The 26,130-nt window shown below is 45.7% G+C and overlaps 1 protein-coding gene across 1 annotated transcript in view; it reads right to left on the bottom strand.

Annotated features, from left to right (window-relative positions):
* The window catches only part of LOC148508559 (uncharacterized), a 65,438-nt gene that overhangs the window by 38,791 nt on the left and 517 nt on the right, over positions 1 to 26,130 (bottom strand). The window contains exon 2 of the mRNA XM_088444361.1: positions 24,788 to 24,869. Within this exon, the coding sequence (XP_088300487.1) occupies positions 24,788 to 24,869 (82 nt within the window). The remainder of the gene's footprint in view (positions 1 to 24,787; positions 24,870 to 26,130) is intronic.

Genomic DNA, 26,130 nt, shown 5'->3' on the forward strand with positions numbered 1-26,130 from the left:
CATAACTGTGGCTGAAATGATTGGTTCGTTTGGGCCCCCACAAAACAAGCTGGCAATTAATCTGTCCCTGCACAAACTGGCTCTACGGAGGCAAGATGTCATCCTCATCCTCCTCATCCACCAATTCCTCACCCTCTTCAGTGTGTACATCCTCATCCTCACAGAGTATTAATTCGTCCCCGCTGGAACCACAGGTCTCTCTGTACGTTCTGGAGGCTGGTCTCCCTGGAAGAGTTGATAATTCATTTTATGAACATCATCTTCTCCACATTTTGTGGAAGCAACCTCCTACGCCTTTCGCTGACAAGGTTCCCGGCTGCACTAAACACTCTTTCGGAGTACACACTGGAGGGGGGGCAACTCAGGTAAAATAGAGCCAGTTTGTACAGGGACCTCCAAATTGCTTCTTTTTCCTGCCAGTACAGGTACGGACTGTCTGACATGCCTAATTGGATGCTGTCACCGATGTAATCCTTTAACAGACAGACGCACGCTTGTCGCTGCTGCTTTGAGGATGCAGGTGAGGCTACAGCCCACACAATTCACAAAGACAGAAAAAAGAAGATGGAATATTTTTATTGTTTGTGGAGCGCACTTTGAGGGTGTCACCACCCTTTAACAGACAGACGCACGCTTGTCGCTGCTGCTTTGAGGATGCAGGTGGAATCTAGACGGGATTTGGAACCGAGGACACACTACCTCCATCAATTGTCTAAATCCCACTGCTGTAATGGTGGATACCGGACGCACGTCTAACACCAACATAGCAGTCAAGGCCTCAGTTATACGTTTTGCTTCAGGATGACTGCTGTCGTACTTCATCCTCATCGCTAAGGACTGTTGGAGGGTCAATTGTTTAGTAAAAGTAGTGATGTTCCTACTTCCTCTCTGGGATGATGAACAACTCCCAGCAGCAGCAACAGCACTAGGAGGAAGTGGTTCTTGATCTTTCCCCATTTTATTTTTATCGGAGAAAGTTTGGTCCTCCATTTATGTTATATTGATATATACGTGCGGCTAAAGCGCACACAAACACAGAAAATATTTTTTTATTTTTGCTGGAGAGTAGTGCACTTTGTTGGTTACACCACCCTTTAAGAAATGAGCCAGCCGGCTCTTTACTTATGGGAAACAGGCGCACGCTTGGCGCTGCTCCTTTGTTGATGCACGTGCGGCTACTGCGCACACAATTCACAAACACAGAAAATAATTTTTTTTTTGGTTTGGACTGGAGTGTACTTTGGGGGTTACAGCACCCTTTAACGGTCAAGCCAGCCGGCCCTTTACTTATGACACAGGCGCACGCTTGGCACTACTTTGTTGATGCACGTGCGGCTACTGCGCACACAATTCACAAACACAGAAAATATATTATTTTTTTAGCACTTGGGGGGAGCACCCCTGATGGACAGAGCACCCCCTGGACAACACTACAGCACCCCTTTAGGACTGGGACACTGCACAGGACTTTGGAGTGGACACAGCCCCTATGGAGAACTGACTGCACAACACAGTCCAGCCAGCCCCTATGGACTTTGAAGTAGTGGACACAGCCCCTATTAACAACAGCAGCACAGCACAACACAGCCAGCCCCTATGGACTTTGAAGTAGTGGACAACAGCAGCACTACACTACACTACACTACACAGCCCTAACTCCCACCCTCCCTCTTCACTGTCCACAGCCGAGTGAGAAAATGGCGCCGACGCGGGTACCTTATATAGGATCCAAAACCCGCGAGATTCGGAAGGCGGGATGATGACGTTTTGCCTCGATTTCAGATCCGAGTCAGGCGGGAAAAGTCGAGCCTGACTCGGGATATTTCAGAGATCCGAACCCGCTCACCCCTAGTTAATATACTACCATCTGAATTCAGTATGCGGATTGTAGTAAATAGAGCCCTAAGTGAGGTGGGCGTGATTAATACATACAGCGCAGGTTCTGGTGGCTCTTTTATGTAAAGACTTAATGTGCTGTGAGGGGGAAATGATCAATGGATTCTTAGGACATTTAACAACCAGACATAACGCCTTTAGCACTCAGTAACGGGGGTTATGTCCTTCTTTCAGTATTTAATAAACAGCAGTAATCTTAGTTTCCTGCTATTTGTCACTGTATCGCCTACATTATCGTTACTGTAGATGGCGAGAGCTAAACGGTCGCCATTGATGGCAATGGGGACCCAACGCAGCTTTCTGGGCATTGCCAAGTCCCTGCCAGGTAAAAGTGTAACGCACATGTGCGGACTGGCTTGCGCGCATATGCATGACACATCTACCGATCGCTGGTAGCAATTGGCTACCAGGAACAGCGTGGAGGATGGTGCCGAGAAGGGGGACATTGCTGGACTTTGCAGAGCGGTAGGTAATGCTGACTATCCCTTGCACATATATATATATATATTTATTAATTATAGTATAGTATATACACACTAGCTGGTAATACGGATCATTAAATGAGGCACTTAGAGAGGAAAAGGTTTATGGATGCCGAGTGGGGGAGTGAACTGGTAAACGGGGTTGATGGCAGCGAAGGTGAGTGGGCATATTGGGTGCTTTGGTTCTGGAACAAGGTGTATAAAATACCTTTTACATACAGTATGTACATACCAAACATTAACTTAGGTAAACATGTATGTGGTTTTGTGGAAATTGGGGGCAGCAATTTGACGCTTTGCCTCGGGCACCTAGAAGCCTTGCACCAGCCCTGGCCAGGCGCCCGCTGGTAATAACATCTCAGCGAGCGTCCGGCTTAGAGCCTCCCTGCGGTGCCGGGATGGAGGTCACTGACATCGGGTGCAGCAGGTGCACCAGTGACCTTCATTCCTGGGGGTAATGGATGGACAGCCGGGCATGCAATAATTCATATACATGCCCGGCTGCCTGTCCATTACCCCCAGGAATTTCAGACAGACCAGTGGTGGGGGAACCGGGGTACATCAGGTGATTATTACCGTATTTTATAACCCCATATAGCTCCTGTATTACTGGAATTATATAGGGAGATATATACTAAAGGTTCTCAATACACTTCTTTTAATGAGGCATTTATGACACTAATACCTAAACCCGAAAGGGACCCTGGATTAGTAACTTCCTATAGGCCAATCAGTTTATTAAATACAGATTTCAAACTTTTGGCCAAAATTACGGCCAGATGCCGTCAAAACTTTTTACCTTTAATTTTATCTGAACATCCGTCAGGTTTTGTTCTAGGCCGTCGCGCCAACAAAACTATTCGCAGTGCACTAGCTGCGATCTTTCTAACATCTCCCCTGCGAGACGAAATATGCTGCTAAGTCTGGATGGCAATAAGGCATTCGCTACGGGGATTTGGCCACATTTATTCAGGGTTTTGGAACTACGGGGATTTGACCCGGCCTTTATTAATTTCATCAAATATTTCTACAGCGATCTTCCACAATGGCACAATAGGTCCACGGTTTACTTTGGGGAGAGGGACCCGTCAGGGGTGCCCATTATCTCCTCTTTTCTTCAACTTAGCCTTGGATCCTTTGCCGAGAACTCTTCAAAATTGGGCAACCTTTATAAAAGGTATTCAGATTGGCCGTAAGGAAATTAAAATATACCAGCTTTTGCTGCTGACATTCCTTTATATATTCATGACCCTGAACACTCTCTCCCCCAAATTCTTGACCAAATTGATCTATTTGGCTCCATTTCGGGCTTTAGTATAAATATGGACAAATCGTCAGCAATGTTACTCTATAATAGACAAATACGGCCCCCTTGGGCAAACAGATTTTCTTTTCAATGGGCCACGTCCCAAATTCCATATCCAGGAATCGTTTTACCTCGACATCACGCTAACCTATACAGTCTTAACGTCAACCGAGCTATACAAGTATTGAATAGAAATATTAAAGAATGGGAACGGTTGCCACTTTCTTTTTTGGGGAGGGCCAATTTATTAAAAATGGTTGCCATACCACGATTGCTGTACCCACTCCAATCTCTTCCATGGTTAGTAACAAAAATAGACGTACAAGAGATTAATGCTCTGTTTCAGAAGTTTATTTGGAAAGGGGTCCGAAGCCAAATTGCTATGGAGGAAACTGAACCAACCCAAAAGCAATGGAGGTATTCATTTCCCAAACACTGAAACGCATAATCACGCAGCGCTCGAGACACTTAAGGGATTGGCTCCATAAAACTTCCGTTTATAGTACTGATACACTATTAGACCAAGAATTTTTAGATAATATTGTTTCAATTTGTTTTCTCCACCAACATGACCAGGAAATTCCTGATACACAGAGTTCGAACCCGCCTCTCTGTACAACCAGGAAAATCTGGCATATTATAAGGCATTCCCTATATCTCCCTTTCATTCCCTATATCTACCTTTCATTCCCTATATCTACCTTTCATAGGAAACCCTAATTTCTTGGACGGCATGGCTGCTCACCCTTTTACTTGGTGGAGGTTGGCGGGAATAGGTCAATGTTGAGTCTTTGCTTTCCCGGAATGATAAACGTACAGTATCCTCTCTGATTCTGACATTTCAACAACATATGCAGTGGTAAGCCCCGACCCTTTGGCTTTTCTACCAGAACATTTTTACATTATCACATTTATTGGGTTATTTCTCGGATTGGGAGAATAATTTGGATCAGCTACTGAACCGGCCAGCACTTGCTCAAAGCCATATCGATACATTATACTCTAAGAGCGCTTATAGATCACTCCACGATTTCAGGGGGTATGGCAGGATGGCTCATACAATTCCCTACTTTGAGTATGGAACAACCTGACAAGGCCCTTTGGTTTTCCAGGAATACTTTGACGGCAAGCACATACACAGAGCTCTTCCTAAATACCTTCCATAATACTTATCTATCTCCAATTCAACGTTTCCGCAAGGGAACTTCAGCTACTACTGCATGCCCAAAATGTCATCAAGACGTAGCCGATACCCATCATTGTTTATGGGCATGCCCAATTGCTCAATATTTTTGGCATCTTGACCGAAGATACTCTGAGGCGAAACTAATTAATTATGTACCGTTCACCCCGGAATGGGCAATATTAGGGATTATTGATCCAGATCGAAGAATTACAAAAGCGGGGGAAGAAACTTTTTCTAGCGCTTGGTGGAAGACTATCTTACACGGGTGGATTGCTGTAGATCCCCCTCTAATACCTTTATTTCTCAAACTTACGTTTTTCTATTTAGGATGGATTGGATAGAAATACTTTTGCTCAGGGATATGAGAGTCCTGTGTAAACACCCTGCCATTAGCAGTAAGACCACAAGTCCACCATAGCCTTAAAAATTCAATATGGTATTTAACCAGACTTGCAGCGCAGGACCAACCAATTTCATTAGATTAACTAATGGGGTAATTGTGGGTCTTACACCTGGGGTTCCGTGTCGATATTTTAATTTGGTCTATGGAATCGCGGCCATGATTACTATTATTTTTATTATTAATAGTTATGACTATACAAGTATTGATTTCACAATTCACTGATAATGTGTTTTATTGTAAGACAATGTAATACATTGTAATCGAGATCTATTGTTATGTTGTGACAATGTAATACATTGTAATCGAGATCTATTGTTATATTGTAAGACAATGTAATACATTGTAATCGAGATCTATTGTTATATTGTAAGACAATGTAATACATTGTAATCGAGATCTATTGTTATGTTGTGACAATGTAATACATTGTAATCGAGATCTATTGTTATGTTGTAAGACAATGTAATACATTGTAATCGAGATCTATTGTTATGTTGTAAGACAATGTAATACATTGTAATCGAGATCTATTGTTATGTTGTAAGACAATGTAATACATTGTAATCGAGATCTATTGTTATGTTGTGACAATGTAATACATTGTAATCGAGATCTATTGTTATGTTGTAAGACAATGTAATACATTGTAATCGAGATCTATTGTTATGTTGTGACAATGTAATACATTGTAATCGAGATCTATTGTTATATTGTAAGACAATGTAATACATTGTAATCGAGATCTATTGTTATATTGTAAGACAATGTAATACATTGTAATCGAGATCTATTGTTATGTTGTGACAATGTAATACATTGTAATCGAGATCTATTGTTATGTTGTGACAATGTAATACATTGTAATCGAGATCTATTGTTATGTTGTGACAATGTAATACATTGTAATCGAGATCTATTGTTATGTTGTAAGACAATGTAATACATTGTAATCGAGATCTATTGTTATGTTGTAAGACAATGTAATACATTGTAATCGAGATCTATTGTTATGTTGTGACAATGTAATACATTGTAATCGAGATCTATTGTTATGTTGTGACAATGTAATACATTGTAATCGAGATCTATTGTTATGTTGTGACAATGTAATACATTGTAATCGAGATCTATTGTTATGTTGTGACAATGTAATACATTGTAATCGAGATCTATTGTTATGTTGTGACAATGTAATACATTGTAATCGAGATCTATTGTTATGTTGTGACAATGTAATACATTGTAATCGAGATCTATTGTTATGTTGTGACAATGTAATACATTGTAATCGAGATCTATTGTTATGTTGTGACAATGTTTCTTTGAAATTGTATTGAAGATATTTCAGCGATTGTGACTCATTGTTGAAAAATGTTTCACTGTACTTCAATAAAATTTGTTTAAAAAAAAAACTAAAAAAAACTTTTTTACACGTTGTCATTATGGGGTATTGTGTGTAGAATTTGGGGGACAAAAATGAATTTATTCCATTTTGGAATAAGGCTGTAACATAACAAAATGTGGAAATATTGAAGCGCTGTGAATACTTTCCGGATGCACTGTACATACATACACATAACCTATGATAGATATAACATGACTGCAGTCTTACCATGACCGTTGCTAAATAATTTTAAAGGCAGGTACTCCCCTGGGGTAGGGATGGCCATTGACCACGGATGGTTGATGGCAAGTGGTTCCTCGCCATCTATGGCACATAGCCAAACAAAGGTCTTTTTTTTTTCCTCCATCTGTCCCAGCACACAGAGCCTGGCTCCACCCAGAAACACCTCATGAAGCCCCTCCCCCACTTCCTGATTGGCCCACTGCCCAGCAAGTAATAGAGCAGGGATGACCTTCGGTGTATGTAAACATTAATGGCTCTCAGCCGATGGTATCATACCATCAAGGCCAACAACAAATAGTACCATCGATGGATAATCTACCAATGGCATCCTTACCCTGGGGAACCTACTGACAGCAGACAGGAAAGGGAGCTACACACAGTATCGTACTGGAACATGAAGGGTCCACTGGGGAAATGCAGTGGTAGGGGCCCATGTTTAAGGGGAGTGGTCTTCCACCTGAGGGGGGTGTGGTGGCTTGGTTAACTATTAGGCAAATCTTGGAGTAGTTTCTATAGAAGGGAACTAAGCCCCCATGCTGATCAGTGGTCCTGCTCCACCAGGTAACAGACCATCTAGTAGATATGAGTGGGGCCCACCGGGGATTTCCTCTGTACCCAGAAGCATTTTAAGAAAGGAGAGGGCCTGTGTGCAGCCTCCTTTTGGGCCCCCTACGATTAAAAACTCCATATTTTTATATATATATATATATATATATATATATATATATATATATATATATATATAGTGACATGAGTACTGATGCTCTACTCTATATATAGTATTGAATAAAATGAGAACCGTATGTCCTTAAATAAGGTCACTTAAGCTAAATATAATATAATTATATAGAGATAAAGTGATAGAGAAAATTATGTGAAGAGATAATAAAAACTTAACTGTGTGCTGTCATTATTCATAAATATAACGTAGTCTGTCCCCTGTGTGTCCCCAAATATATATCTGTTATTTCATGCTCAGTACATTTGTTACAGGGTCATAGTGTATACAGGTGATTATCATCACTCTCTCAGGGGCCTATTCATCAACACTAAAATAACGTTATTTTGGTATTCATGTAGCCACTAAGCACAGGAGACATCACAGATATCTCCTTGCTAAGTTCCCCTGCGTTAATTTCCACACTCCCCATACATTAGTACATTAGTATGGGTACATTAGTACATTAGTATGGGGATGTGGAAATGATGGTATTCATCAAATTACGAAACTTAACGCATCTGTAGGCAGTGCTGCGCATGCGCTGGTATTACAGATGTAACAGCGTATGCGCAGCGCTGTTTCCAGTTGCGATAAGGTAGTGTAGGCAGGAAAAGTATCTATTTCCCGAAAAGCTGTCATCGCAAAAATGACAGGTACCGGAATAGATACTGATGGAGAGGAGGAATGATGAATTCCACCTATAATTAGCTAGAACTCCATGCGAGTTCTAAAGCTAATTATCTCCAGAGAATTTTAATGTTTAATGAATAGGCCCCTCAGCCAGAAATGTATCATTCCTATCCTGGATGTATTCATTCAGTCCCATCTGTCTATTAATATATTGTGATGTTCACTTATTGTTTTATTCACCCAATAAGGTTGTATATTTCTTTCTTAAGTGGCCCAAAATAATCAGCGCCTATGGGGACATCAATGCCCCGATCTGTCTAGTGTCTCATACTGAGGACATGGACTGGAGCTGGGATACTGGTGATGAGGTGACTGTAGTATATATAGGATCTTCATCACTAGGTACCAGCACTGATCTGTCTAGTGTCTCATACTGAGGACATGGACTGGAGCTGGGATACTGGTGATGAGGTGACTGTAGTATATATAGGATCTTCATCACTAGGTACAGCACTGATCTGTCTAGTGTCTCATACTGAGGACATGGACTGGAGCTGGGATACTGGTGATGAGGTGACTGTAGTATATATAGGATCTTGCACTGATCTGTCTAGTGTCTCATACTGAGGACATGGACTGGAGCTGGGATACTGGTGATGAGGTGACTGTAGTATATATAGGAGCTTCATCACTAGGTACCAGCACTGATCTGTCTAGTGTCTCATACTGAGGACATGGACTGGAGCTGGGATACTGGTGATGAGGTGACTGTAGTATATATAGGAGCTTCATCACTAGATACAGCACTGATCTGTCTAGTGTCTCATACGGAGGACATGGACTGGAGCTGGGATACAGGTGATGAGGTGACTGTAGTATATATAGGATCTTCATCACTAGGTACAGCACTGATCTGTCTAGTGTCTCATACTGAGGACATGGACTGGAGCTGGGATACTGGTGATGAGGTGACTGTAGTATATATAGGATCTTCATCACTAGATACAGCACTGATCTGTCTAGTGTCTCATACGGAGGACATGGACTGGAGCTGGGATACTGGTGATGAGGTGACTGTAGTATATATAGGAGCTTCATCACTAGATACAGCACTGATCTGTCTAGTGTCTCATACTGAGGACATGGACTGGAGCTGGGATACTGGTGATGAGGTGACTGTAGTATATATAGGATCTTCATCACTAGATACAGCACTGATCTGTCTAGTGTCTCATACGGAGGACATGGACTGGAGCTGGGATACTGGTGATGAGGTGACTGTAGTATATATAGGAGCTTCATCACTAGATACAGCACTGATCTGTCTAGTAACTCATACTGAGGACATGGACGGGAGCTGGGATACAGGTGATGAGGTGACTGTAGTATATATAGGATCTTCATCACTAGGTACAGCACTGATCTGTCTAGTGTCTCATACTGAGGACATGGACTGGAGCTGGGATACTGGTGATGAGGTGACTGTAGTATATATAGGATCTTGCACTGATCTGTCTAGTGTCTCATACTGAGGACATGGACTGGAGCTGGGATACTGGTGATGAGGTGACTGTAGTATATATAGGAGCTTCATCACTAGGTACCAGCACTGATCTGTCTAGTGTCTCATACTGAGGACATGGACTGGAGCTGGGATACTGGTGATGAGGTGACTGTAGTATATATAGGAGCTTCATCACTAGATACAGCACTGATCTGTCTAGTGTCTCATACGGAGGACATGGACTGGAGCTGGGATACAGGTGATGAGGTGACTGTAGTATATATAGGATCTTCATCACTAGGTACAGCACTGATCTGTCTAGTGTCTCATACTGAGGACATGGACTGGAGCTGGGATACTGGTGATGAGGTGACTGTAGTATATATAGGATCTTCATCACTAGATACAGCACTGATCTGTCTAGTGTCTCATACGGAGGACATGGACTGGAGCTGGGATACTGGTGATGAGGTGACTGTAGTATATATAGGAGCTTCATCACTAGATACAGCACTGATCTGTCTAGTGTCTCATACTGAGGACATGGACTGGAGCTGGGATACTGGTGATGAGGTGACTGTAGTATATATAGGATCTTCATCACTAGATACAGCACTGATCTGTCTAGTGTCTCATACGGAGGACATGGACTGGAGCTGGGATACTGGTGATGAGGTGACTGTAGTATATATAGGAGCTTCATCACTAGATACAGCACTGATCTGTCTAGTAACTCATACTGAGGACATGGACGGGAGCTGGGATACTGGTGATGAGGTGACTGTAGTATATATAGGATCTTGCACTGATCTGTCTAGTGTCTCATACTGAGGACATGGACTGGAGCTGGGATACTGGTGATGAGGTGACTGTAGTATATATAGGAGCTTTATCACTAGGTACCAGCACTGATCTGTCTAGTGTCTCATACTGAGGACATGGACTGGAGCTGGGATACTGGTGATGAGGTGACTGTAGTATATATAGGAGCTTCATCACTAGATACAGCACTGATCTGTCTAGTGTCTCATACTGAGGACATGGACTGGAGCTGGGATACTGGTGATGAGGTGACTGTAGTATATATAGGATCTTGCACTGATCTGTGTAGTGTCTCATACTGAGGACATGGACTGGAGCTGGGATACTGGTGATGAGGTGACTGTAGTATATATAGGATCTTCATCACTAGGTACAGCACTGATCTGTCTAGTGTCTCATACTGAGGACATGGACTGGAGCTGGGATACTGGTGATGAGGTGACTGTAGTATATATAGGATCTTCATCACTAGATACAGCACTGATCTGTCTAGTGTCTCATACTGAGGACATGGACTGGAGCTGGGATACTGGTGATGAGGTGACTGTAGTATATATAGGAGCTTCATCACTAGATACAGCACTGATCTGTCTAGTGTCTCATACTGAGGACATGGACTGGAGCTGGGATACTGGTGATGAGGTGACTGTAGTATATATAGGATCTTGCACTGATCTGTCTAGTGTCTCATACTGAGGACATGGACTGGAGCTGGGATACTGGTGATGAGGTGACTGTAGTATATATAGGATCTTCATCACTAGGTACAGCACTGATCTGTCTAGTGTCTCCTACTGAGGACATGGACTGGAGCTGGGATACTGGTGATGAGGTGACTGTAGTATATATAGGATCTTCATCACTAGGTACAGCACTGATCTGTCTACTGTCTCATACTGAGGACATGGACTGGAGCTGGGATACAGGTGATGAGGTGACTGTAGTATATATAGGAGCTTCATCACTAGATACAGCACTGATCTGTCTAGTGTCTCATACTGAGGACATGGACTGGAGCTGGGATACTGGTGATGAGGTGACTGTAGTATATAGGATCTTCATCACTAGATACAGCACTGATCTGTCTAGTGTCTCATACTGAGGACATGGACTGGAGCTGGGATACTGGTGATGAGGTGACTGTAGTATATATAGGAGCTTCATCACTAGGTACAGCACTGATCTGTCTAGTGTCTCATACTGAGGACATGGACTGGAGCTGGGATACTGGTGATGAGGTGACTGTAGTATATATAGGAGCTTCATCACTAGATACAGCACTGATCTGTCTAGTGTCTCATACTGAGGACATGGACTGGAGCTGGGATACTGGTGATGAGGTGACTGTAGTATATAGGATCTTCATCACTAGATACAGCACTGATCTGTCTAGTGTCTCATACTGAGGACATGGACTGGAGCTGGGATACTGGTGATGAGGTGACTGTAGTATATATAGGAGCTTCATCACTAGATACAGCACTGATCTGTCTAGTGTCTCATACTGAGGACATGGACTGGAGCTGGGATACTGGTGATGAGGTGACTGTAGTATATTGGATCTTCATCACTAGGTACAGCACTGATCTGTCTAGTGTCTCATACTGAGGACATGGACTGGAGCTGGGATACTGGTGATGAGGTGACTGTGGTATATTGGATCTTCATCACTAGGTACAGCACTGATCTGTCTAGTGTCTCATACTGAGGACATGGACTGGAGCTGGGATACTGGTGATGAGGTGACTAGTATATATAGGATCTTCATCACGAGGTACAGCACTGATCTGTCTAGTGTCTCATACTGAGGACATGGACTGGAGCTGGGATACTGGTGATGAGGTGACTGTAATATATAGGATCTTCATCACTAGATACAGCACTGATCTGTCTAGTGTCTCATACTGAGGACATGGACTGGAGCTGGGATACTGGTGATGAGGTGACTGTAGTATATATAGGATCTTCATCACTAGATACAGCACTGATCTGTCTAGTGTCTCATACTGAGGACATGGACTGGAGCTGGGATACAGGTGATGAGGTGACTGTAGTATATATAGGAGCTTCATCACTAGGTACAGCACTGATCTGTCTAGTGTCTCATACTGAGGACATGGACTGGAGCTGGGATACTGGTGATGAGGTGACTGTAGTATATATAGGATCTTGCACTGATCTGTCTAGTGTCTCATACTGAGGACATGGACTGGAGCTGGGATACTGGTGATGAGGTGACTGTAGTATATATATAGGATCTTCATCACTAGATACAGCACTGATCTGTCTAGTGTCTCATACTGAGGACATGGACTGGAGCTGGGATACAGGTGATGAGGTGACTGTAGTATATATAGGAGCTTCATCACTAGGTACAGCACTGATCTGTCTAGTGTCTCATACTGAGGACATGGACTGGAGCTGGGATACTGGTGATGAGGTGACTGTAGTATATATAGGATCTTGCACTGATCTGTCTAGTGTCTCATACTGAGGACATGGACTGGAGCTGGGATACTGGTGATCAGGTGACTGTAGTATATATTGTATCTTCATCACTAGATACAGCACTGATCTGTCTAGTGTCTCATACTGAGGACATGGACTGGAGCTGGGATACTGGTGATGAGGAGGTCAGAAGAGAACTCCAGCCTCCGGCTAATGCGGCGCTGCAGGGGAGGAGCCGGGTGCCCACTGGGAATAACATCTCAGCGGGCGTCCAGCTTAGAGCCTCCCTGCTGCACAGCCAGGCATGTATATGAATCATCCTATATAATATATGGATTCATATGCATGCCCGGCTGTCCGTCCATTACCCCCAGGAATTTCATTTTTACCCCATGTGGGGTAATTTACCCCTGTTCCCCGACCACTGCCCTAGAGTCCACATATTTACATTACATTGACCATAAATAAGTTTATTTTGTGCTAGACCACCAACCTGAGGCACCCCTGGAAGTGTCCCGAGGCACAGCGTTTGGGAACCACTGCAGGTTATGATCGCACAGGGCTGTCCTACACAAGTATGAAGGTACACTCTCCGAAACGCGTTGCACAGCGCACACAGTAATTCAAGTTTCCTGTTTCTACAGAAAGTGTAAGTGGATGACAATTGTATTGTAAAATAACTAAATTATTCCCATGTACTTATTACAGTTTAGCATAGCTGCAGAGCTAAGTCAGGGTAACCCTAAACAGCGCATTTTACTTCCTTCATTCATATCTAAGAATTTGAAAATGTGTCTTTAATAGGGGATGAGGAGGGGGGTATATTACACAGCGTGTCTATCAATGGCACATTCCCGGTTGGCCTGGACTTAGATCGTACAGACCTGTTGTGAACAGCTTTAGCTGGGGGATTTGAGTGGTGTCAGACTCACGGGCAGGAAGTCACGGGGGTGACACCTGGCTATCAGGACAGACGTGTTTGTGGCACAGAAGGTACCTGGATCTCCTACAAGCTTCAACCCTTCAGAACTGCAGAATGGGAGACAGCCAAGAGGAGCGTCGGTATAGGTATAAGACCAACAGACAGAGACCAAACCTACCTGGAGCAGTTTGTAGACCGCATACAAGATGTGATAGGTAGTGTAACCTCTGGAGTGCATCGCATAGGAAAGGCAGCGTCAGATTTATGCTCCTACCCGGGTGACAGTGTTGGCGTGATATAACAATTGTGCAGGACAGCAAGGTTTCTGGTCACTGGAAGGGCCCTAGGAGGTATTACAGCCCCCAGGTCAAAGAGGTGAAACAAAAAAACATGGCATGCAGGAATAGGGATTCCCTCTGCTCCTGACCATGACACTATAATACAGCAGCAATGATGGAGGAGATTGGGGAGATGGATGTGATGGAGGAGTCCGCATGTGAGTGGTCTAGGCCACCACTTACTTCTGTAATTCACCTGTTAAGGTGACTAGTACCAGGTATTAACCGCACCCGATTTGACAATGGGGCATTGGTGAAGAAGGCGGCTTTTGCCAAACCCTTTAGAGACCAGTTATAGGTAACCTTACACTACCGAGGCCGCACTGGGCGGCCCTCTAACCTTCTAAATGGCTACACATTACCCCTAATCTGTTACATGAAAGGCGGCTGCTGGGTTTGCCTGGGGGGTCCCGTGCCCTGTATTTGTACCATAGGAGTGTTAGGGACCTGTCTGATAGAGGTCTCCTGGACGCGGTGGGCAGGCCCATAATTACGGCCATGATTATGCTAAACCTCTGATGCTATGTATTATTATTATTATTATTATTATTATTAGGCTCAGCATGGTTACAGAGTGCACTTATATCTATTATCTGTTACATGAAGCTCAGATGGCAAAAAAACCAGGACATCGCTCAGTGTCACCGGCTAAGGCACAGAGAGTAGGACTTCTACCGGGACAGTCACTCTGGGCACATCGGGATAACACCGGGACATCGCTCAGTGTCACCGGCTAAGGCAGAGAGAGTAGGACTTCTACCGGGACAGTCACTCAGGGCACATCGGGATAACACCGGGACATCGCTCAGTGTCACCGGCTAAGGCAGAGAGAGTAGGACTTCTACCGGGACAGTCACTCAGGGCACATCGGGATAACACCGGGACATCGCTCAGTGTCACCGGCTAAGGCAGAGAGAGTAGGACTTCTACCGGGACAGTCACTCAGGGCACATCGGGATAACACCGGGACATCGCTCAGTGTCACCGGCTAAGGCAGAGAGAGTAGGACTTCTACCGGGACAGTCACTCAGGGCACATCAGGATGACACTGGGGAAGGGGCTCAGGCTATACCCACCATCTATCATTGTATATTTGCAGCCTAATTGGGTGTTTTCAGGGGTTAATAGCAAATATTGTTTCCCCCAGACGTATGACAGAGGGACCACAGCAAATCCCTCCAATACCTGCTGTAATCTCTCCACCCAATAGTCCCTCACAGCCAACGCCATCTGCAGATAATGGCACCTCATGGGCTACACGTCGCAGGTACAGCCAGCGCAGAATCTTCCCCGTACCTTCCTCAGACATGGGCGCTGTGCATAAAGAGGCCGGATGTAACAGAGGCCGGATGTAACAGAGGCTGCATACAGTACAGAGGCCGGATGTAACAGAGGCCGGATGTAACAGAGGCCGGATGTAACAGAGGCCGCATGTAACAGAGGCCGCGTACAGTACAGAGGCCGGATGTAACAGAGGCCGCATGTAACAGAGGCCGCATGTAACAGAGGCCGCGTACAGTACAGAGGCCGCATGTAACAGAGGCCGCATGTAACAGAGGCCGCGTACAGTACAGAGGCCGGATGTAACAGAGGCCGCATGTAACAGAGGCCGCGTACAGTACAGAGGCCGGATGTAACAGAGGCCGCATGTAACAGAGGCCGCGTACAGTACAGAGGCCGGATGTAACAGAGGCCGCGTACAGTACAGAGACTGGATGTAACAGAGGCCGCGTACAGTACAGAGGCCGGATGTAACAGAGGCCGCATGTAACAGAGGCCGCGTACAGTACAGAGGCCGCATGTAACAGAGGCCGCATGTAACAGAGGCCGCATGTAACAGAGGCCGCATGTAACAGAGGCCGCATGTAACAGAGGCCGCGTACAGTACAGAGGCCGGATGTAACAGAGGCCGCATGTAACAGAGGCCGGATGTAACAGAGGCCGCGTACAGTACAGAGGCCGGATGTAACAGAGGCCGCGTACAGTACAGAGGCCGGATGTAACAGAGGCCGCGTACAGTACAGAGGCCGGATGTAACAGAGGCCGCGTACAGTACAGAGGCCGGATGTAACAGAGGCCGCGTACAGTACAGAGGCCGGATGTAACAGAGGCCGCGTACAGTACAGAGGCCGGATGTAACAGAGGCCGCGTACAGTACAGAGGCCGGATGTAACAGAGGCCGGATGTAACAGAGGCCGGATGTAACAGAGGCCGGATGTAACAGAAGCTGCGTACAGTACAGAGGCCGGATGTAACAGAGGCCGCGTACAGTACAGAGGCCGGATGTAACAGGGGCCGCGTACAGTACAGAGGCCGGATGTAACAGGGGCCGCGTACAGTACAGAGGCCGGATGTAACAGAGGCCGCGTACAGTACAGAGGCCGGATGTAACAGAGGCCGGATGTAACAGAGGCCGCGTACAGTACAGAGGCCGGATGTAACAGAGGCTGGATGTAACAGAGGCTGCGTACAGTACAGAGGCCGGATGTAACAGAGGCCGGATGTAACAGAGGCCGGATGTAACAGAGGCCGGATGTAACAGAGGCCGGATGTAACAGAGGCCGGATGTAACAGAAGCTGCGTACGGTACAGAGGCCGGATGTAACAGAGGCTGCGTACAGTACAGAGGCAGGATGTAACAGGGGCCGCGTACAGTACAGAGGCCGCGTACAGTACAGAGGCCGCATGTAACAGAGGCCGCGTACAGTACAGAGGCCGCGTACAGTACAGAGGCCGGATGTAACAGAGGCCGGATGTAACAGAGGCCGGATGTAACAGAGGCTGCGTACAGTACAGAGGCCGGATGTAACAGAGGCTGCGTACAGTACAGAGGCCGGATGTAACAGAGGCTGCGTACAGTACAGAGGCCGGATGTAACAGAGGCTGCATACAGTACAGAGGCCGGATGTAACAGAGGCTGCGTACTGAAAGGGGAGCCTGGGCATAGTACAGAATGTTGCTGTGTGCGGTCACATTCCTCAGTTACAATGTGTCACCCAGAGATCACCACAAACGTCACTTACATTGTTCATCGTGTTCCAGCGCTTATCTGTGGTGTCCATCAGCTCTCAGGTATTTATATATCTGTAACTGGTATTGTTATCTGGTAATGATGTAATAATTAATAACCGTATCAGTAGTAATCAGCCGATACTTCCTCCTGGGAATTACTATACGATAACCAAGCTGGGCTAGAGCTCTGCTCTTCTAAGGTTTTAATCTGATATGATACCGTATCTATCTATCTATCTTGTAGAGGGGCACTCGTGATAAATACATTGATGCCGGGGTGCCATCCATAGGAAATATACAATACAGGGATCCCCTCTGTTGAAGGGATCAGGCGGCAGTCAGAGGACGTCAAACAGCAAATAGTGATTTATTCCAAAAGTAATCAACGTTTCAAGACCTCATGGGACAAAAAAAACAACTTTATACTACGCTAAATATAAGTGGAATGTTAATATTTCCACACTCAGAACCACTGCAGCTCCTCATGGACAATCTGTCAGCGCAGGATATAGGAATACAACGCACATTACACACCGTACATACTACATCACACACACACACCGCACATCACACACCGTACATAGTACACGGCACATCACACACAGTCCAGCGCACATCACACACGAAACACTGACAGGTACCTGGATAAATTCAGCAATTTGACAAAAAGACAATTATTTGTACAGAATAAACCATGGAAATGTACGGTACACTTATCTGAGCACTGTGGTGGCTCACACCTCCTCTGAGGCACATAACTCATACATAGAATGTGACAGAAGATAAGAACCACTCGGCCCCTTATTTACCCTTTGATAACCTCATCCCAATCCCATGTGATCCTTAGTTCTATGTAAGGATGTTCTTATGCCTATCCCAGGCACGGGTACATTGCTTTACTGCCCTAAGCTGGGTACACAAGAAACCATATGTGCCAGTCGATGACGTCCATGGCGGGTACCAGCATCGGCAAGTGCATACACACTTCCCGATGCCGGGAATGACGGCAGGGGCCATGTTGCTTTCGGCAGCATTGTCCCTGCTAATGAGATCGTCCGACGCGTGAGGACGCTGACGACGCGCAGGACCGCTCATCATCAGTGACATAGTGGGTACACACTGCCTGTTGGGGACAATAAGTCGTCTGATCCACCGAATGTACCCAGCCTTAGCCTCTAACACCTCGCATGGGGGCAATTCCCCTAATCCATTACCCTTTCCCTCTGTACCTTGTTATATCCCCTGATATATGTGACAGTGTCTATCATGTCCCCCCAGTGTCAGTACCTGTCCTCGTGTCCTAGTACATCTCTTCCTATGGGGAATGTCTCCTCCTGTACCTTGTTATATCCCCTGATATATGTGACAGTGTCTATCATGTCCCCCAGTGTCAGTACATGTCCTCGTGTCCTCGTACATCTCTTCCTATGAGGAATGTCTCCTCCTGTACCTTGTTATATCCCCTGATATATGTGACAGTGTCTATCATGTCCCCCAGTGTCAGTACATGTCCTCGTGTCCTAGTACATCTCTTCCTATGAGGAATGTCTCCTCCTGTACCTTGTTATATCCCCTGATATATGTGACAGTGTCTATCATGTCCCCCCAGTGTCAGTACATGTCCTCGTGTCCTAGTACATCTCTTCCTATGGGGAATGTCTCCTCCTGTACCTTGTTATATCCCCTGATACATGTGACAGTGTCTATCATGTCCCCCAGTGTCAGTACATGTCCTCGTGTCCTAGTACATCTCTTCCTATGGGGAATGTCTCCTCCTGTACCTTGTTATATCCCCTGATATATGTGACAGTGTCTATCATGTCCCCCCAGTGTCAGTACATGTCCTCGTGTCCTCGTACATCTCTTCCTATGAGGAATGTCTCCTCCTGTACCTTGTTATATCCCCTGATATATGTGACAGTGTCTATCATGTCCCCCCAGTGTCAGTACATGTCCTCGTGTCCTAGTACATCTCTTCCTATGAGGAATGTCTCCTCCTGTACCTTGTTATATCCCCTGATATATGTGACAGTGTCTATCATGTCCCCCCAGTGTCAGTGCATGTCCTCGTGTCCTAGTACATCTCTTCCTATGAGGAATGTCTCCTCCTGTACCTTGTTATATCCCCTGATATATGTGACAGTGTCTATCATGTCCCCCCAGTGTCAGTACATGTCCTCGTGTCCTAGTACATCTCTTCCTATGAGGAATGTCTCCTCCTGTACCTTGTTATATCCCCTGATATATGTGACAGTGTCTATCATGTCCCCCCAGTGTCAGTACATGTCCTCGTGTCCTAGTACATCTCTTCCTATGAGGAATGTCTCCTCCTGTACCTTGTTATATCCCCTGATATATGTGACAGTGTCTATCATGTCCCCCCAGTGTCAGTACATGTCCTCGTGTCCTAGTACATCTCTTCCTATGGGGAATGTCTCCTCCTATACCTTGTTATATCCCCTGATATATGTGACAGTGTCTATCATGTCCCCCCAGTGTCAGTACATTTCCTCGTGTCCTAGTACATCTCTTCCTATGGGGAATGTCTCCTCCTGTACCTTGTTATATCCCCTGATATATGTGACAGTGTCTATCATGTCCCCCCAGTGTCAGTACATTTCCTCGTGTCCTAGTACATCTCTTCCTATGGGGAATGTCTCCTCCTGTACCTTGTTATATCCCCTGATATATGTGACAGTGTCTATCATGTCCCCCCAGTGTCAGTACATGTCCTCGTGTCCTAGTACATCTCTTCCTATGAGGAATGTCTCCTCCTGTACCTTGTTATATCCCCTGATATATGTGACAGTGTCTATCATGTCCTCCCAGTGTCAGTGCATGTCCTCGTGTCCTAGTGCTTCTCTTCCTATGAGGAATGTCTCCTCCTGTACCTTGTTATATCCCCTGATATATGTGACAGTGTCTATCATGTCCCCCCAGTGTCAGTACATGTCCTCGTGTCCTAGTACATCTCTTCCTATGAGGAATGTCTCCTCCTGTACCTTGTTATATCCCCTGATATATGTGACAGTGTCTATCATGTCCCCCCAGTGTCAGTACATGTCCTCGTACATCTCTTCCTATGAGGAATGTCTCCTCCTGTACCTTGTTATATCCCCTGATATATGTGACAGTGTCTATCATGTCCTCCCAGTGTCAGTACATGTCCTCGTACATCTCTTCCTATGAGGAATATCTCCTCCTGTACCTTGTTATATCCCCTGATATATGTGACAGTGTCTATCATGTCCCCCCAGTGTCAGTGCATGTCCTCGTGTCCTAGTACATCTCTTCCTATGGGGAATGTCTCCTCCTATACCTTGTTATATCCCCTGATATATGTGACAGTGTCTATCATGTCCCCCCAGTGTCAGTACATGTCCTCGTGTCCTAGTACATCTCTTCCTATGAGGAATATCTCCTCCTGTACCTTGTTATATCCCCTGATATATGTGACAGTGTCTATCATGTCCCCCCAGTGTCAGTACATGTCCTCGTGTCCTAGTACATCTCTTACTATGAGGAATGTCTCCTCCTGTACCTTGTTATATCCCCTGATATATGTGACAGTGTCTATCATGTCCCCCCAGTGTCAGTGCATGTCCTCGTGTCCTAGTACATCTCTTCCTATGAGGAATGTCTCCTCCTGTACCTTGTTATATCCCCTGATATATGTGACAGTGTCTATCATGTCCTCCCAGTGTCAGTACATGTCCTCGTGTCCTAGTACATCTCTTCCTATGAGGAATGTCTCCTCCTGTACCTTGTTATATCCCCTGATATATGTGACAGTGTCTATCATGTCCTCCCAGTGTCAGTACATGTCCTCGTGTATCTCTTCCTATGGGGAATGTCTCCTCCTGTACCTTGTTATATCCCCTGATATATGTGACAGTGTCTATCATGTCCCCCCAGTGTCAGTACATGTCCTCGTGTCCTAGTACATCTCTTCCTATGAGGAATGTCTCCTCCTGTACCTTGTTATATCCCCTGATATATGTGACAGTGTCTATCATGTCCTCCCAGTGTCAGTACATGTCCTCGTACATCTCTTCCTATGAGGAATATCTCCTCCTGTACCTTGTTATATCCCCTGATATATGTGACAGTGTCTATCATGTCCCCCCAGTGTCAGTGCATGTCCTCGTGTCCTAGTACATCTCTTCCTATGAGGAATGTCTCCTCCTGTACCTTGTTATATCCCCTGATATATGTGACAGTGTCTATCATGTCCCCCCAGTGTCAGTGCATGTCCTCGTGTCCTAGTACATCTCTTCCTATGGGGAATGTCTCCCTCCTGTACCTTGTTATATCCCCTGATATATGTGACAGTGTCTATCATGTCCTCCCAGTGTCAGTACATGTCCTCGTACATCTCTTCCTATGAGGAATATCTCCTCCTGTACCTTGTTATATCCCCTGATATATGTGACAGTGTCTATCATGTCCCCCCAGTGTCAGTGCATGTCCTCGTGTCCTAGTACATCTCTTCCTATGAGGAATGTCTCCTCCTGTACCTTGTTATATCCCCTGATATATGTGACAGTGTCTATCATGTCCCCCCAGTGTCAGTACATGTCCTCGTGTATCTCTTCCTATGAGGAATGTCTCCTCCTGTACCTTGTTATATCCCCTGATATATGTGACAGTGTCTATCATGTCCCCCCAGTGTCAGTACATGTCCTCGTGTCCTAGTACATCTCTTCCTATGAGGAATGTCTCCTCCTGTACCTTGTTTTATCCCCTGATATATGTGACAGTGTCTATCATGTCCCCCAGTGTCAGTACATGTCCTCGTGTCCTAGTACATCTCTTCCTATGAGATGTGGCCTCCAGAACTGAGTACAGTATTCTAGATCAGGCCGTACCAGTGACCTACACAGGGGCATTATTACGTCTTCCTTCGGGTTACAGTACATGCCCACTTTACTGCCACGCTCATAGGTCTTTCTTTCAACCGCTGCTTGCAATACTTTTTCAAAAGTAGGTAAGTATGGCACATTGGGTACACACACAGGCGTGCAGAATACATGACCAGGGCAGCTACAGTCCAGCTTGGACTCCCAGACTTGGCTGACAATTAGATTATGGCTGATAAGTAAAGCAAACCATACCCTTAGTACAGGTCTTAGTCCAGCTTCAAATAGCTGGTGATCTAATTTCATGTGTTAAAATTAATTGTGATCTGCAGCATCTGGCCCCCATCATTCCTATTGTTATGTTACAGTCTGTTGAGCTGAGCCCCCAGTACACAATACAGTATGCCGCAGGGTCCCCCAGTACACAATACAGTATGCCGCAGGGTCCCCCAGTACACAATACAGTATGCCGCAGGGTCCCCCAGTACACAATACAGTATGCCGCAGGGTCCCCCAGTACACAATACAGTATGCCGCAGGGTCCCCCAGTACACAATACAGTATGCCGCAGGGTCCCCCAGTACACAATACAGTATGCCGCAGGGTCCCCCAGTACACAATACAGTATGCCGCAGGGTCCCCCAGTACACAATACAGTATGCCGCAGGGTCCCCCAGTACACAATACAGTATGCCGCAGGGTCCCCCAGTACACAATACAGTATGCCGCAGGGTCCCCCAGTACACAATACAGTATGCCGCAGGGTCCCCCAGTACACAATACAGTATGCCGCAGGGTCCCCCAGTACACAATACAGTATGCCGCAGGGTCCCCCAGTACACAATACAGTATGCCGCAGGGTCCCCCAGTACACAATACAGTATGCCGCAGGGTCCCCCAGTACACAATACAGTATGCCGCAGGGTCCCCCAGTACACAATACAGTATGCCGCAGGGTCCCCCAGTACACAATACAGTATGCCGCAGGGTCCCCCAGTACACAATACAGTATGCCGCAGGGTCCCCCAGTACACAATACAGTATGCCGCAGGGTCCCCCAGTACACAATACAGTATGCCGCAGGGTCCCCCAGTACACAATACAGTATGCCGCAGGGTCCCCCAGTACACAATACAGTATGCCGCAGGGTCCCCCAGTACACAATACAGTATGCCGCAGGGTCCCCCAGTACACAATACAGTATGCCGCAGGGTCCCCCAGTACACAATACAGTATGCCGCAGGGTCCCCCAGTACACAATACAGTATGCCGCAGGGTCCCCCAGTACACAATACAGTATGCCGCAGGGTCCCCCAGTACACAATACAGTATGCCGCAGGGTCCCCCAGTACACAATACAGTATGCCGCAGGGTCCCCCAGTACACAATACAGTATGCCGCAGGGTCCCCCAGTACACAATACAGTATGCCGCAGGGTCCCCCAGTACACAATACAGTATGCCGCAGGGTCCCCCAGTACACAATACAGTATGCCGCAGGGTCCCCCAGTACACAATACAGTATGCCGCAGGGTCCCCCAGTACACAATACAGTATGCCGCAGGGTCCCCCAGTACACAATACAGTATGCCGCAGGGTCCCCCAGTACAACAGTATGCCACAGGGTCCCCCAGTACACAGTATGCCACAGGGTCCCCCAGTACGCCACAGGGTCCCCCAGTACACAGTATGCCACAGGGTCCCCCAGTACACAATACCCGGGTATGATACTTCCTCCTGCCAGCTGTTGTGTGTGTGCTGTATTTATGTCTTATGGTTATGAGGTGAATACGTGACATGCAGCTATCAAGGGGATAGTGGAGGTGTGAGGCACAAGGTAGGTACGCCATCATACTTATAGTCACTTACCTAAGGAGATATATTTTTTTTACATTTGACTCAAAATTGTTGATTTTCGCTACAATGTAATGAAGTATAAAATATATATTTAATATTCAAATATTATATATAATATATATATATATATATATATATATATATATACACACACACACACACACCTAAAGGGGGGGGGGGGGGTTTGGCTCCCTCCAGTGGCGTAAGTTCATCCCAGATGAAAGTTATAATTTGGTGCCCCCCTGACACTAATGTAGCATTTCACATGTAGACGGGCTATAGATAGATGAAGGCAGCAGCTGATGGGCTGACACTGAGCTCTCCACTGGTGTATGGGGGCTTCTCAGGTGCCGGGAACGGGTGTCACGTATTGGGCAGGTTCATAGTTACAGCCCTAAGTGGGTTGAATATGTTGTGGACAATGGAGGAGGTGCCCCTTCAGAGCTGTCTCCCATAGTTCTGCCCCTGGCTCCCTCCCATATCCATAGTCCCCCATTGACAATAGACCCCCCCCCCAGTGGCAATAGATCCCATTAACATTACCCCCACACACTTAGTGGTAGAAGAGGCCCCTGTAATCTAACACCCCCAGTGTATTTTATTTTCACTATTTTAGTGCAAGGGCGGGATGTACTAAACTGAAAAATATATGTCCAAAGGTGCAGTATTCACAGCATAACCCAAAGCAGGACAGAGGCACAAAGTAACGTTCTCCAATGTATCAATCTCTTTCATTCTCCTCAGGAAGCACAAAGAATGTAACAACACCTCTTACCTTATACCCCTCAGACAGCGTGAGAGCGTCCCCCCGGAATCCAGAGCCAGGAGAGCGCGCCGTGGTGACGTCAGCACGGTTACTATAAATGCACGGAAAAACCACCAATACCGGCAATCAATAGGTGTAACCGTAACATATAGCACATGAGAATCAAACAATCACAGAGAAATATTTTATCTCAATATCGAGCAATACTACACACACGATGGTAACAACAATACGGCACAGCCTCAGCATTCACCGACAACGCAAAGGAGGCTAAATATATTATTATTATCATTTATTTATATGGCGCCACAAGTGTTCCACAGCGCCTTACATAGTACATAACCAAATAAGTGACTTACAGTACTATACAGTGCAGGACAAGGATAACGTGCATTGGTGGCCATAACACCTACACAGCAAAGCAACCAAGTGCTACGTGTCCTAGTCCTAAAGCTGCATACACACGTAAAGATTTTCTGTCCAACCATCCAATTAGTTGATGGGTTGGAATGAAAATCTGGTAACGTATGAAAACAAATGACAATCAGCAATTTGCTCCCAAATGCCGGAAAATGGACAAAAACTGATGTTGGAACAAATTGTTTAGATCAAACATTTAACAAACTTGTCTGACGTCATTTTCCTCTGTTTTCTGGCATTTAGGAGCAAATTGCTGATCATCAGTTACTCCCATACATAACCAGACATTCATTCCAACCAATCACCTAGTTGTATGGTTGGACAGATAATCTTTACGTGTGTATGCAGCATAAGAAGTAGATGAGTATAAAGTAGGGAGAGGCACAAGGATATAGATATAGAGATATATATATATATATATATATATATATATATATATACACACACATATACTAGAGCAACCCACAAAAAGTACAAAATGAATGAAAGCAGGTAGGGGGTATAACTTCACTTAGCCCCCCTCAGCGGAAATCACATCAAGATGAAGAATCCAGAAAGCTTCATGCTGGAATAACTTTTTCTATGTACTAAGCACCGGAATTCGTCCCGGTGGGTAATGCCACCTTCAGACGCCGTTACCCAAAAGAAGCCTCGGGGCTTCTTAATGGGACGCCCCCTGAGAGGAATCCAATCGGATCCGTCACATCTCCCGCGACATGGACAGAAGGACTGTGTTAGGTGTTGGAGGGAATTCCAAGTTTATCGTAAAGCACAGCGCTCATGGGGGGGGGCTTCGTGTGACACAGCCCTCAAGGTTGACACAACCCCCATGAAGGGGGGGCCCGGCAGAGACAGACCGGGCACCGGCAGAGAGCACTTGTGTGACCTAGAGCTCACACAGATACACAAAGCACTGGTGTCCCTGCCCATAG

This window comes from Taudactylus pleione, unplaced genomic scaffold (genome assembly GCF_031769625.1).
Source record: "Taudactylus pleione unplaced genomic scaffold, aTauple2 ptg000357l, whole genome shotgun sequence".
Lineage (NCBI taxonomy): Eukaryota > Metazoa > Chordata > Amphibia > Anura > Myobatrachidae > Taudactylus > Taudactylus pleione.